Below are 15,283 nucleotides of genomic sequence, written 5' to 3' on the forward strand. Positions count from 1 at the left end.
TCTGCGTTTTTGTTCCGAGTTTGGACTGGTCCCTATCCTCATCCATTTGTCTTCTTACCAATGCAACTATTTTTTTTTTTTTTTTTTTTATTTCCTCCATTTATTTATTTTACATTTACATTGTACTACAATATTTGAAGATGACGATGCTATTTGTGAAATTAAATAACAGGTTTCAAGAATAAATGGAGAGGGCAAGATATAGTTAAACTAATTACATGCCCTTTGATTAAATTACAGTTTTATTTAGGTTAAAAGAGAAAAAAGAGAAGTATTAACACTATTACTATAAAAAACTATGAAAAATATATAAAGAGAGGAAAAGAGAGGAAAAGAGGAAAAGACACACACACACACATATATATATATATATATGTATATATATATGCAACATTGGAGAGTCGGCGTGACGATGATTAATACTGAGCAAGATAATAGTTGAAAAGTGCTCTTTTGAACGATTTTTTAGTTGTCTTTTCACGTATAGATAAGGGAATATCATTCCAATAGTAACATCCTATAACTGTTGGGCAGAATTTGCGTATATTTATTCTAAAGCTACTAGGATTTAGGTATTGCAGGGATGCACTTCTTGTATCATAATTATATTGCTCAGATACAAAGGCCAACGTGAAATTAGATGGCTTTTTATCTACTAAGTGATCATAAATCAGTTGGCAGGTATTTAGCTTAACAATGTCAGGGAGCTTAATGAGGCCAAGGTTTACATAATGAGGCGTAATATGATCTCGAAGTGGAACATTATTAATAACTCTTACAGCTTGGTTTTGCAGCTTTACCAATTGTGATACTGGAGCTTCGTAATTATTACCCCACAGAATGCAGCCGTAGTTTAAATAGGGGTAGACAAGTGCGTAGTAGATACTTATCAAAGACTGCTTTGTTACATGTCGTTTCAGCTTTGCGATGATATTTACACTTTTGCTGATTTTACTACTAATATGGTCAATGTGATCTTTCCAAGACAAAAAGCAATCAAGAACTAATCCTAAGTATTTAATGTTGTACGACTGCTCAAGATATTGGTCGGCAATTTTTAGAGGAGGGTGTAAGTTAGAATTAACTTTTTGTCTCGGTTGGAAAACTAAGTATTTTGTTTTACTTAAATTCAAAGTTAATCTGTTAGAACAAAGCCATTCATAAATTGCTGGCAATTCAGAATTTATTAACTGTAGCAATAACTCTAGTTCCTTACCAGCCACAGTCAGCGAAGTATCATCGGCAAATAGTCTTATGGAAAAGTAGTTAGTTGCATTAATAATATCATTTATATAAACTAGAAAAAGAACCGGACCTAAGATCGACCCTTGGGGTACTCCTGAGTTTATTTCTAGGAAGTCAGATTCAACGCCATTAACAAACACTTTTTGCTTCCTTTTGTTTAGGTAAGATCTAAACCACTTGTTTTCAATGTCTCGTATACCATAAACGTCAAGTTTTGATAATAGGATATAATGGTTGACCGTATCGAATGCTTTACTTAGGTCTAGAAATATGGAAATGGCATAATTTCCTTCGTCAAGGGCTTTTGTTATTTCATCTATAAGGTCTACCAAGCAGTCAACCGTGCTCATGCCAGATCTAAAGCCATATTGATTTGGTACCAAAATATCTTCATAGGTGAGATAAAATACAATACGATACAATACATACTTAATTGACCGCTCCCCATAGGGGCTTTTCAGGGCCAATGACACACAACGAAACGACAGAACAGAATAACAACTTTTAATAATCCCAACTGGTTGGAGGCAAACCAGTTGGCTATTTACAAGCGCGGCTGGGAGGTTGAATCAGGAACTACCAGAATCAAATTCAACGAGTGGTCAGAGCGGGTCTTGAACCCGGGATCTCCGGATCTCAAGGCAATCGCCCTAACCACTGGGCCACGCTGCCTCCATATCCATATCCTCCATGATAATTGGTTAAGAACGCATCTCTCAAAGATTTTACTTAGTGCTGAAAGGACTGATATGGGACGATAGTTATTGCATGAAGAACGAGAGCCTTGTTTAAAGATTGGTATAACTTTGGCAATTTTCAAGTTATCAGGAAATATGCTATGTTTAAGTGACAAATTTATGATATGTGTCAGCGGTCGAAATATTTCAAGTGCAGCAGAGGATAATAAGAGCGGATGTACGTTATCATAGCCAAAAGATTTCTTTGTGTCAATACTTTCTAATAGTAGATAAACCTCGGTTTCATTTACTTGAGCAAAGCGAAAGGTTGATTTTTTCCTCTTCATATAGGTGGAGTAGTGGCGATCTGCTTTTGGCAGTTTCGATGCAAGTTCAGTCGGAACATTACAGAAGTACCTGTTAATAGCATTTGATATTGAAGATGGATGCTGGAGATCTTTATCCTTAACTTTCAGATTGTCAATGTTCGAGGATGGCCGCTTTTTATTGATTATAAGGTTAACATTATCCCACATTTTTTTTGTTTTTGCGGAGTCCTTAAGTACACTATCGTAGTATAAGGTTCGAAGGGCTTTATTAATTGAGACAATCCTGTTTCGATAAATTTATATTTTTTATGATAATAAATATTTTGAGTTGTCAACCATTTTTTATAGAGCTCGTTACGAACTTTGATTGATTTTCTCAATCCTTTCGTCATCCACGGCTTGTCGGACGTATTTTTTATATTAATCGATTTAAGCGGTGCATGTGCATTGCTAATGCTATTGAAAGTATGAAGGAATCTAGTTAAGCTTTCGTTTACATCATAGCTCTTGTATACTGTTGTCCAATTAGCATTCCTCAATGCTTTTTGGAAAGCAATCTTATCGAACCTTTTAAAATCTCTAATTTCAATTTTATTGGGGAAGGGACTTTGCGTAGGGTCATACGAAAGAGTAAAAACTGGCAAATGATCAGCTATTTCTAGGGCAATGCTACCACTAGTACTTGAAGACACAAAGTTAGAAAGAATGTGGTCTATACAACTTGTTGTTGACTCAGTTACGCGCGTTGCTTCGAGGATCAAAGGATTAAAGCCTTCTGAATAGATCAAGTTGAGGTATTCTTTTGCTATTGTACTCTTAACGAGTGTATTCAACGAAAATATTCAACGATAATTAATTACCTGTCAGCTATTAATATCCTTCATTGGCACTTTGGTCACGATGTCACCTTCCAGGATGCCTTTGCTGTCAAACTAATCATTCGTGGTCTCCACCGCATTTTGGTTGACGCACAGGAACAAAAACTCCAGAGATCCTCCTCCACCTCCATTCTACGCTTACGTCCAACAGAGATTTAGTATTCTGGGTGGTGATGCTAACTGGCTTTTAGTTCTTTTTCCGCAAGTCTAACCTGGTTCCGGAATTTCCCAAAGATTTCGACCCTTCTAAAACTCTGTTACGTAGAGATATTATCGTTCGTCCGAGGGGCTTAGTAATTTGTGTGACTTGGTCCAAAACCATCCAGTTCAAAGAACGACAGCTACTCAAACCGGTAGTCCGCCTCCCCTCTAATCATCCGTTGTGCCCAGTACAGGCCTGCAAACGACACCTCCGTCTATTTCCCACGCCACCCTCCTCGCCCACTTTTCTGCACTTTCGTGGGGATTTGGCTACACCCATCTCGCACTCAACTCTTACTACGAAATTACAGAAAGCTTTGAGTATCACTGGGCTCAAGGCCTCTAACTACTCTGGTCATAGCTTTCGTTGTGGAGGAGCAACGTTCGCCTTCCATTGTGGTGCGCCGGTTGACCTCATCAGTCCTCAAGGCGACTGGTCTTCCGAAGCCGTGCTCCTGTACATTGCCCAACCTTTAGAATGTCTTCTGTCCGTGGCACCTGCATTCTACCAAGAGCAATCAAGGAATCAGCTGAAATACTTTGCTACCCTCTCAGTGTACTTTTTAACGATATCCTGGAGAATTTCAGGATACCTCAACAATGGAAATTCGGTGAAGTCTCACAAGTTTTCAAGAAGGATTGATATCTAACGAAATCAAACTACAGACCTATAACTATAATACCGTCCTTGTCGGAAATCTCCGAAACGCCAATTCACTCCAGAATCAGTCATTATTTCGCCAATATTTATCACAAACATGTATTCGCATACAGGAAAAATCACGGAATTGATACTGCTCTTCTCAGCCTCAGAACAGTGGAGGAAAGAACTTGATCGACACAATATTATCAGAATTGTGTCTATGGACCTTTCTAAGGCATTTGACACCTTGCCACATGATCTGATAACGGCAAAATTTAAATTTTATGGAGCTGACTGCAAAACCACCGGACTGATTCATAACTATCTCACTAATCGACGTCAGCGGGTCAGATTAGGCGATCAACTTTCAAACTGGAAAGAACTCTCAGCGGGGGTCCCTCAAGGCAGCGTGCGTGGGCCATTGATGTTTAATATATTCATGAATGATCTTGTTTACGATGTAAAGCAAAGTACATTATCCGCGTATGCTGATGATACACAGATTTGTTTTTTTGCTGGCAGCACAGTGGAGAAAGTAGAAGAGGTAAGAAATGTGGATCTCGCAAATGTTTAGAAGTGGTACGAGCAAAACGGAATGAAGAGGAATGCCTCCAAATACCAAGCAATTGTAATGGGAAAGTCACAGGTAATACCACATTTCTACTGTGAAAACACTGCTATTCCCATTACTGGAGATCTGGAAATGCTTGGTGTTGTCGTATACGACAAAATGAAATTCGAGAGGCACATAGCTAGTGTATGCAGAAAAGTCTCCCAGCAGATCGCTGTACTCAAGCGGGTGAAAAAAATCCTTTTATTTGAAACAAGAAAGTGTCTATACCTTGGATTCATCTTTCCGCACTTTAACTACTGTTCGGAGACTTGGCATTTCTGTAATAAAAACATCACTGTAAAGCTAGAAAAAGTCAATTAGCATGCTCTCCGTTTTGTCTTCAACGAAAAACAAACGTCGTACTGTGAATTACTTGATAAAATAGGCTTACCATCACTTGCAAATCAGTGTCTCGCAGAAATAGTCTGCACGGTTTTCAAAGTATTAAAGAGCTAATCGCACATAGAAATAATTATTATGACCTAAGAGGCAACGACATTTTAAAGGTGTCAAAGGCCAACACTACAACCTATGGTTTAAAATCGTGGAGGTTCACGGCACCAAAATTATGGAACTCAATACCTGACTCTTTTAGAACTATTCGTTCTTTTAAGGTTTTTAAAAACACTATTAGAAAATTAGCTTTGTCAGGTTTGATACAATCGTAAATTTATATCTTGTAATTATTAATTAGTCTTAGTTTAATTTTATTTTATGAATAAGTTATATCTAGTCCTGTAAATAGATTTCAGTTTTCAATTTTAAACATATCTTTTTAGCTACTTGTTGAAGTTTAGTTTATTATTTTCTGTGTTATACCTATAAACTAGCTGGTGATCTTTTTTCACAAAAGCTAAGCGTATATCACAATAAAACTTGACTTGACCCATCTTATCGCCAAGAACATTCCTTCATCCTGCACTTGACTCTTCCCTTCTCCATCCATCTCCCCCTTTTTATGTCTGGCGGTTTGGATGGGCCACTTTCGGCCTCTGCGCCTCCCTTGATGCGGCTCTGCTTTTTCCGGCAAACAATAAAGTTGATTTATGTTACATGTTTGTATCACCTTTATATATCACCAGTGTAGGATTATTGCCTCAATGTAGCACAAATAGTACAAAATATCATGACAATATGTTATTAATTAATTACAAAAATCTATCCTTATTTACATTAAATTTATTAAATGATGAGAGATGTTCAGTTGTTCTGATGTCTAGTGGTAGGCAATTCTACAGGTCTACAATACGACTAAAAAAAGAAAACTTAGACGTTAGTTTTAAAAACGCCTTTCACCAGCGTAACTTCACTATATCTGATGTTATATTTGGGCGTCTTAAATTTACATATGACAAAACATTAAAATCTATATAACCTTTCAGGCATTTAAGGAAAAAATAAAGATCCAGTATCTCTCTTTTATACTCTAGAGGTAAACGTTTTAGTTTCACAAGTCTCTCAGGATAACATACGTCCGTTTTCAGAATGAATTTAGTAGCACGTCTTTGTACGCGCTACATAGCGCGTTTATATACTTACTTAGGTCTACCAGTATGCAAAAGAAGAGCGATATTGAATTTGTGAGCCTTGCCACGAATCGACGATTTTGGTCGATTTTTGCATGGACTCGCTCTTAAACATTAAAGGAAGGTTTAAATTAAACGGGAAATTAAAAAAGATTTAAATCGATTGTGATGAGGGTTTTTGAAAACTGTTCAGCCAAACATTTTTCAAAGTTAAGCTCTGTTGTTTGTAACTTAAATGGTATATGCTCGACAGTCATATTTTATGTCACAAAGCTTTCATTTGTGTTGTTTAAAAGTAATTTCTGGGTTAAAGTTGAAGGGACCCTCCACTAAAACAACAAAATAACTTTAAACCACTGAACATGATGTTTACAATAATTGCAGTCCCCATTATCGTCGTCTACATCACTGATACCGAAATGAAGAAGTCGTATAGTAGGTTGTCAATGTCTTGATTATTTGCGATCATTATCTCTTTTAAAGGTGGAGAGGATAAAATCACATGCACATTTTCTCCTTCATTACTTTTACATTTGGTAAAAGAAGCGACTGAGAAGAATGCGTGGAAGAAATTGAAATTTTTCTACCTTGGTACGAAATCCAATAAGTCATCTAGAGGGATAGCGTTTGAATGTGACGCTTCATTTGTGCCACTGGACCTTTTGATTGCTTCCGACATTGAAGATCTGGATGAGCTTGTTAAACATCTGCTGTTGCGAGGAGCCCCAGCAGATGGACTGCGTGATTGTAAAAGACCCCCTCTGCTAGTTGCTATGGAAGTAATGAAGTTTAACCTGGCTGTGACTTTGTTAAGGAACAACGCCGATCTATCTTGCATCGTTGGAAATGAAATATTCATTCACAAAGAGGTACAAACTTGTAATATTTTGGCCACTGAAATAGTGCTTCGAATTTCTAATCGTTCTTGGCATAAACACAAGATCCACCCTTGCAGCGACACCTTGTGCCATTTACCTGTAGGGTCCAGTGACCTTGGTGGATAATGTGGAAGTTTACTTTCTCACTCTTATCCCTCAGGGAGTCTTTAGGCTTGTTAGCAAATATGTGTCAAACCAATGTTTTCCAACCCCCCACTCAACTGAAGCAGATCCTTGATTTAGTCCAGGGGAGAATCGGCAGACGCCCCTCAGGAGATTTTTAAAGATAAGAGTTGGAAATGTAAAGTTTCAAGCATTCTCAAGGATGATTCTAGGTTAATATGTTGAAATTCTCAGTTTTTGTGCTATCTAAAACAATGACTGTCATCATGTGTAAGATGTTTTACCACTTCGATTATGTTCAGAAACTGCACGCGTTTAAACGTTTTTCATATAATCTTAGGGGGTTCAACCGAAACAGTTGATCCACACCCTGCATCTGACAAAGCTCAATCCTCTCATGTTGCAACACTACGGAGAGACAATTCTCATCTGATTTTGGCTAAACCGAAAGGTAGAATTGGTATAGCAAGTTGACAATTTGTCTTTGTGGACATATTGATCTGAAATGGTGTCATCGTTCATAGACTTTTGTCAGGTTTGGTGGAAAAATTGTCCGTTGGCATTTTTCGACCAAGACACGGCGTTCGTCTAACAGTCTTATCATAATCTCCTTTGCAGGGTCAACCAAAACAATGGTATCATCTTGGTCGAAAGGCACTCGACAAAAATGATCACAAAAAAGCAGTTATGTTACTCAACATGTGCCTCCACCTCCCGCATGACCACACAGAAGTGATACTACTGGCACAGGCATACCACTCCTTGGCAGAGGCCCACTTCAAGCTCAATGAACACGAAAAGGCGATCGCTGCTGGGAAAGAATGCTATAAACTCTATTCAGTCAAATCGGAGGTATTCATTGTAGTTTTGAGTCTTAAATGTTACCGTGAGAGAAAAAAATGGGGCTTAGTAAGCTCACATTTTTCATCTTTTCTCAGGAAGAAGCCAAGCGATGGCAGATGCGTGCCTCCGACCTGTTTGAGAAGGGGTTCTACAGCATTTGTAAGGAGTGTGTCAATCTGGCCGTGATGTACACAACTAATGATCTCAGTCTTTCGCGCTTGTTATGCCAACGGTCAAAGGTTGAAAACCAATTAGGTAATTACGCAGATGGATTGGAAGACGCGAAAAATGCCACAAAAATGACGCCAACATTGCGAGAGGTAATCATAACTTTATCACGCTAATGAATATTTTATCCCACTGTTGTTACGACATCTATCGCGTTCTTCGCTATTAATGTCCATCTGAGGTGCTTTTTGGAAGACGAAACTGCACTTCTCGCACTTTACATATTATACAAAGGGAGTACTAGGTCCCTCGGGGTACGTACAACGATTAATCATACTCGGTTTGTTATTTATTTGTTTGAGCAGGTTGAAGTTTTGGCAGCTACTCAGCGGATGTGGACCTGCTATACCCACCAACCCATATACACACAGAGGACAGCCACAACACCGGGAACATAATCCTCCACTCTTCTCGACTAGTGTGTGGGTTCTTTAATGTCCCACAGGGAACTAATGAACATGGAAGTTATTTGTGAGACGGGACCTCCGGCTTATCGTCCTGATCCGAGAAGGCTTGAAAGTCTAACCATTGGCAGATGATTACAAAGGCAGCACTTTCTCCTCAGTTATTTAAAGACCCTGAGTGTTGGTCCAGCCGGAGTTGAACTCACGACCTTCCGCGTGGCAGCCTGGTGCTCAACCAACTGAGCCACCGGTGCAAATGATCCAATCACTGTACTAACCCCTTACTTCCAGTTTCATTGCGAGCAGAGGCCCCTTGATCTTCGTAGATAGGTGAAAGTCCCTTCCTCTTCTCGACTTATCTAGCAAGATCGAAGGGGCTCTGTTCGCACGGTAGCTCCCAATTAGTTGTAACCGTAAGACGGTATGTGCTTCAGAGTGCAAGACTTTATCGTTACACCAACTAACCCTCCTTAACTACAAAAGCTCTACGTTTCACTTTCAAACAAACATCCTTTCTAGGGGTATCTCTGTCAAGTCAAATGTTTACGACATCTGAAAAGACCATCAGAGACGATGAGAGCAATTAATGAGTGCGTTAGACGCTCTACTGATGAGGAACTCAATGAGGAACTCATTCGCGGCCTTCTGAGTGACGCCCTGGATATTGCTGTGACCCTTGATGGTAGGTTAATGAAAAAGCGACTGTTTTATTCAAAATTTCAATTTTGCCAAGAAAACATGCTACAGCAGCATTTTTTTCAATGCAGGGTTCCCTACTGTACCCCTTCCTTACTTATGGTATTCAAGTTTGGGGTCTCACATACCCAACCTACCTAAAACCAGTTATTACTTTGCAAAGACGAGTCGTCAGAATAATGACTTTTTCCGACCCTAGATCACATTCTGAGCCACTATTGAAGTCTCACATACTCCTGAAATTCTCTGATATAATACATCTTGAAATGCTCTCTTTTGTTTATCAGTGTTACCATAAACTAAGCACTTCTAGTTTTGTTAATTTTTTTAACCCGGTATCTTCTATTCATTCATATAATGCACGTCAATCACAGATTGATAATCTCTTTGTTCCATCTGTTCATACCACTCAATACGGCATTCGTTCCCTCAGTTAAACTGGTCCAAAACTTTGGAATTCTTTATCCATTGATGTTAAGAAAATCAAGCCGTTTTCCAGTTTTCGTCAATATTTCAAAAAATTATGAATTATTGTTATTGATTCCTATTGTTTTACAATTATGTAATTTTTAACTGTTATTTAATTAATGAAGTAATACTTTTTATCTAACACAACTATTTTGCATCTCCTTCGACTCATTTATTTCTTGTTTTGGGTCACCTACTCGGCTATTTCCATGAACTATTTAGGTGTCCCAAACTCTGCACAATGAACCTACAATTGTAAAATTTCTTTTTCTTCGCGATCTCTTGATTTTATATTTTAAGCACTAATTTGTATTAATTATTATTTCCGTGTGAGTATAAATAAAAATTAACTTGACTTGAAAGTGCTAGCAAGGCGGCTTAGACACAACGAGCTGTTTAACACATATTTGGTTGACAAAAAAATACAATTAGAAGAAAAGTACAATTAGAAAGCAAACTACTTTCTCCTATGGTGCGTTCTTGTCTTAAGATAGGAGTATGGCTTTGGACTGAGTAGAAGTCCGTTTTTGCTATTTACAAATAGCATCAAACAAAGTCGGAAGAAAGAGGTAAACTAATAAAGCGGTGAAACAATGCTTGTCGCACAACTATGTGATATTTAACAACTATTCACCAAAGTGGAGGTGGCTAGTGGTGGATGTTTACCGAACCGCGAAGCTGAGAGGTAAATATCTAGCCACTGACACTGAGGTGAATAGTTGTTTTAGTATATACTAAAACAGTGAGGTAGTGTTACGAAAAATAGTATTGCGTGACTAGCGTTACTGTCTAGAAGCTTCGCGAGAGTTCGTAGTTTGTTTATATTTAGGTTTGTACGTAAGCGTTTCTAAATCGGTGTGTTTTGTAATCTTCTATAATTAGATCGATTACTAATTTAGAAAGTTCTAGAAGTTTATTGTCAGAGTATATAAGTAGACGAGTCCGAGCGGAGTGTTTTCCTAACTAGTTTTTCACAAACGAAGAGAGTTGGCGTTGACCGTGTTTAGTCAAGTGTGACAGAAGCTGTGTGCATTCAAGTTGGCGGAGGCCGTGTAAGTTTGTCGAATACGTGTTGTTCAGAGTTTTACTTCGTGGAAACTACGTTCATCTTTGGAATAAATCTTCTTGTTGTTGTTCCGACAACCCTGCGTTCAGTTTAGTTTGCAAGCTACCTTTCCTCAAAACACACGAACTCGTAACAGGTAGTATAGTACCAAGATGATTTCAACCCATTTATTCCTGCTACATTTTCGGGCGCAATTCCCGCGCGAGTTGCTCAGAGGTGGATAGCAAAGGGTATTCCGAGTTAGAGTACCCAAACAGAGTGCGCCTTTAACGCTATCCACTGTTTTAGTATGTACTAAATAATTTTATCTCGACTGGTTATTTTGTTATGTTCTTAGAAGGAACTTCAGCCCTCACAGCTCCTTTTCCGAGCCATCTGCTAACGGAAGTGACCAACAAAGTGATCGAAACGAAGGACTGGGACAAGCTAAGGGTCCTGTATATCGGAGGAGGAGGGCCATCGACACAGTCACTTGGAGGAGGAGGAGGACTGGCAACAAATATCGACGCCTCTAGTGTCCCACTTGGTGAAGTCATTCATCATTTTCCCTCCAAGCAACCTTTGTTAATTTCTGCTCTCCTTGAGAATGGCGCCTCAGCAAACAAGATCGAGGGATCCCAAATTATACCTCTTGAGGAAGCCTTGAAAAGGGAAGACCTGCCACTTGTGGAGAAACTTGTACAGAAGGGAGGAAACTGTTGTGTAGCGAGCCACAATGCTGATCCCATGATTCACAAAGCGTTAAAGAAAGACCTCCAAAATGGTATTTATTGATTCGGTTTTTTTTTGCTCACGCATAGGTTAATTAGTTTCCGTAAGTTCTTTGTGAAGCATCAGAGCTCACAATCATCACAAATCACCACTTCATATGTAGACAAATTGCAAAGAATCTAAGGTATAATGAGATCTTTCTTTTCTTGGTATTTCTATGAATGAAATGAAAGTAAGAAAGATCATCCCAGTTTGATAAGCAACTTAAGGTAATTCCCTTGAAAATGACGTACTATCCAGATTTTTGTCAAACTTGGCACAATTGATATTCATACACAGGACATTGAAAAATGCAATAAAAGATGGGGTCACCGTACTTCTTTTCGCGCTGCAAGCCCTTTATTCTTGATCCTACTTGTTTGTCCGGGGCTATAGTATTTTAGTAAAGTGATTTCAAATTGCTCCATCGTGCAAAGAAATGTAAGCAAATTGGAACGCTACAGTCCTCACCTTGCACTCAGTGTCTGGCTCCAAATGCTGCAGTTTCACGTCATTTATATGTAAATACCACAACTTTTGCTATCCAACACTTTTTCTTCTTAAAATATGTTTTCCGTGTACCTATTACGAATAAATAACACCATTAAAAACCATGCTCGCTTCTTCTCAACACGACGACAAATTGGCCTTATTCGCTCGGCGGCCATATTGGCCATAGACAATAGATTTCGTACTCTGAGCCTCGACTTGAAATGTTTGGGAAAAAGTTTCGGTGGGGCAAAACGAAAGTTTTCATTCCCTCGGGACTCAACATGGCCGCCGTGTGAATAAGGCCCATGGATGACCAAGGGGGCAATTTCAGCTTCACAATGATCATCTTCCGCGAAAGGACTGGGCGGTTTCCGAAACAACAACTTCTTAAGCGAGAAGAGTTATTATAATTGCGCTTAAAAGCAAAGACGGCCTTTGTTCTCTCTCTTCAGATGGCCGGCGAGAAACGCCGCCATCTTTGAAATCGTAATGTTATGCGCAGTATCATATGCGCGGTGCAAAAGAAGGGAACCACCTTATGCAGTTGGAAGCCAACCTAAAGAAAATCCAGGCATAAATTGGATTCCAGCCCATGATAGCTCTGAAGGTAGAGCAATGCAGCGCTATCTAACTCATAACCCTAACGAGATTAAATAAATGAATAGTTATGACTTTTCGCATGTTTTATTGAATTTATATTGCTTTCTTAGGAAATTTAAGATTCCTAGAGGCGATGTTGGGTTCGAATATCCCTGGTTTTCAATCTGTTCGGGACAGTGATGGGAACACTCTTTACCATCTGGTATGTACTGGGAAGCCAACAAAACATAGGCGTGATGCAATCAGAATTCTCCAGGATGCTAATGTCAATCCACATTTTCGCAACAAGAAAGGAAAGAGGGCCATTGACATGCTTTTCGGAAAGGATCTTCGCCGGAAAATAATCAGTGACGCTATGAGCTCTATAAAACCCGAAGCTCCTGATCTCGGCTCCACCAGAACAGTCTCAGAAAATGTCTCTGCCAAACAAGAAAAGTCTCAAGTTGTCACACCAGCAAAAACTGAAGATGAGGAGTGGTCCGTTTCTAGTGACGGTAACAAAGAAAATAAATCCAGAGAAGACAAAATAAGCAAGATTCACGAAAAACAGCAGTGGCGCATAGAAATGAGAGAAAATGTTACAAGACTTACAGAGTCTCTGTCCAACAATTTGCTATTTCCTCCATTAAATACATTAGATGAACAGGAAAGCAACGAAGCATTAGAAGGGAAATATGTTTCTGCTGACATGATCAGGGAACATGAAAGACAATCACTGAATGACAACAACAACTCCATCTGTAACAACAACGAGGTCTTTACAGGATCTCTGGAACATAAAGACACGAGACGTGACGTCATTGACGATGAATCTATAGAGGAAGAGCCCACTTATGACAAAAGAGAGGCCGAAATTGATTTTAATTCACCTTTTGAGAACCTTTCGTGGGAAGTGGACTGCACAGATGATGTTTGGAAGATCATGAGGAGTAAAAAGGTTGGTAACAACTTGCGAAAACGTATTGTGGATAAAATACGAATGCTAGCAAATGGAAGATGGAGTACTGAAAACCTTTGCAAGAGGTTGGAAGGTCAAGCGAAGAGAGAAGGTATCCAACTTTACGAGACGAAGTTGACAAAAAGTCAGCGAATTATTTGGGAAAAGACTGTCGCCTTTTCCAACAGATTGAGTGATTCGCCAGAGCATCGTTTAAACGCAGAAAATCCCGGAGGTCGAATCTACTGTGACATCATCCGTGTCTGGGATATCGTGTTAGACCATGACAAGCTTCAGCGCTCTATCGAACGTATCATCAAATCACATAATCGAGGGATGGACTGCCTCACAAAAACAAAGTTGAAAGGGATCTCTATGGGATCCCGCAAAGATAACACCGCGTCATTATCAAACCTGTGCTTCCCAAGCAAGTACACTGAGGTTGAAGAGGGTAATCACGCCTCCAAACCTGTCGTGAAGAAAGAAGATCAGACGTCTACTGTCGGTGAGGATTTGTCAAAGATCTTCTACCCACCAGCAAGTGCAAATGATCAAGACTATCACATCCTAAAGTTTTACTCGTTTAATACACCTCTGGTGAAATCAGTTTTAGAAAGCGATTCTTCTACAAAGATTGACTTTCCCTTCAAGATAACAGAACTCGAATATGCCATTGTTAACCTCCAACCCGATCCAGCAACCCCTATTATCTTATTGGGTCGCAGTGGCACGGGAAAGACCACCTGTAGTCTATATCGCTTATGGGGTCATTTTCGGCGTTATTGGGAAAAGGCTCTCACTGCTGGTCCTTACATTCCAAAGTGTTTGGCACAGGGAGAAGCCATATGCCAAGACGAAGAAGAAGAAGAAACGAGGAAACCATCAACCCAACTGGGAACTTGCATTAAAGACCGTCCATCAGCATCAAACACCTCACTGGGTCAGGACGCTGACGTTTGGACTGCATCTGCCACAGTCTCGGAGGCACGAGAAGATTCTGAAGAATCTCATCTCCAGAAACGTACTTCATACCCCGATCATCTACCTAGCGAGGAAATCCACTTCCAAGAACAAAGCCTTGAAGACACAAGCAGTACCAACCTTGAACATCTTCATCAAGTGTTTATAACAAAGAATACTGTACTTTGTCGAGAAGTTGAAAAAAATTTCAAGGAACTTTGCCATGCTTGCCCTGCAGAGACACCACGCGTTAAATTTGAGGGTCGGCCTATGCCCTGGAGGATTCAGGACATTCATGAAGAGGAGTGGCCCTTATTTGTGAACTCACGGGATTGGCTCTTGTTGCTTGATGCCTCTCTTCCGGGTGAACCCTTCTTTAGGCGCGATCCAGATGGTAGCTTAATTAGAAAAATTGAGGGATGGGGAGAAGAAGATAACCCTTTGCAGCTGATTCCATCTTTAGAGACGGATGAGGAAAGTGGTGACGAGGAGGACGAAGAATCGACGGAAAATGTTAGGGACGACGATGTGCGAACAAAAAGAACAGGAGACCAAAAAAGGGAAAGGGATCCGAGAAGAGAAATCACTTATCAGGTTTTTAAAAGCGAGATTTGGCCCCAAATGATCAAATCGTCCAAGATTGACTACCATCCAACTTTAGTGTGGACGGAAATTAGATCCTTCATAAAAGGCTCTGCTGAGGCACTGCTTGGTGGTAGAGGGGTG

General features: G+C 39.6%; 1 protein-coding gene across 1 annotated transcript in view; it reads left to right on the top strand.

Annotated features, from left to right (window-relative positions):
- The window catches only part of LOC138014976 (TPR and ankyrin repeat-containing protein 1-like), a 79,100-nt gene that overhangs the window by 47,693 nt on the left and 16,124 nt on the right, over positions 1–15,283 (top strand). Inside the window, exons 10-15 of the mRNA XM_068861870.1 lie at positions 6,596–6,981; positions 7,732–7,965; positions 8,052–8,276; positions 9,108–9,270; positions 11,156–11,581; positions 12,771–15,283. The exon at positions 12,771–15,283 is cut by the window's right edge and continues 777 nt beyond it. Coding sequence (XP_068717971.1) covers positions 6,596–6,981; positions 7,732–7,965; positions 8,052–8,276; positions 9,108–9,270; positions 11,156–11,581; positions 12,771–15,283 — 3,947 coding nt within the window. The remainder of the gene's footprint in view (positions 1–6,595; positions 6,982–7,731; positions 7,966–8,051; positions 8,277–9,107; positions 9,271–11,155; positions 11,582–12,770) is intronic.

Source organism: Montipora capricornis, chromosome 9 (assembly GCF_036669925.1).
Source record: "Montipora capricornis isolate CH-2021 chromosome 9, ASM3666992v2, whole genome shotgun sequence".
NCBI lineage: Eukaryota > Metazoa > Cnidaria > Anthozoa > Scleractinia > Acroporidae > Montipora > Montipora capricornis.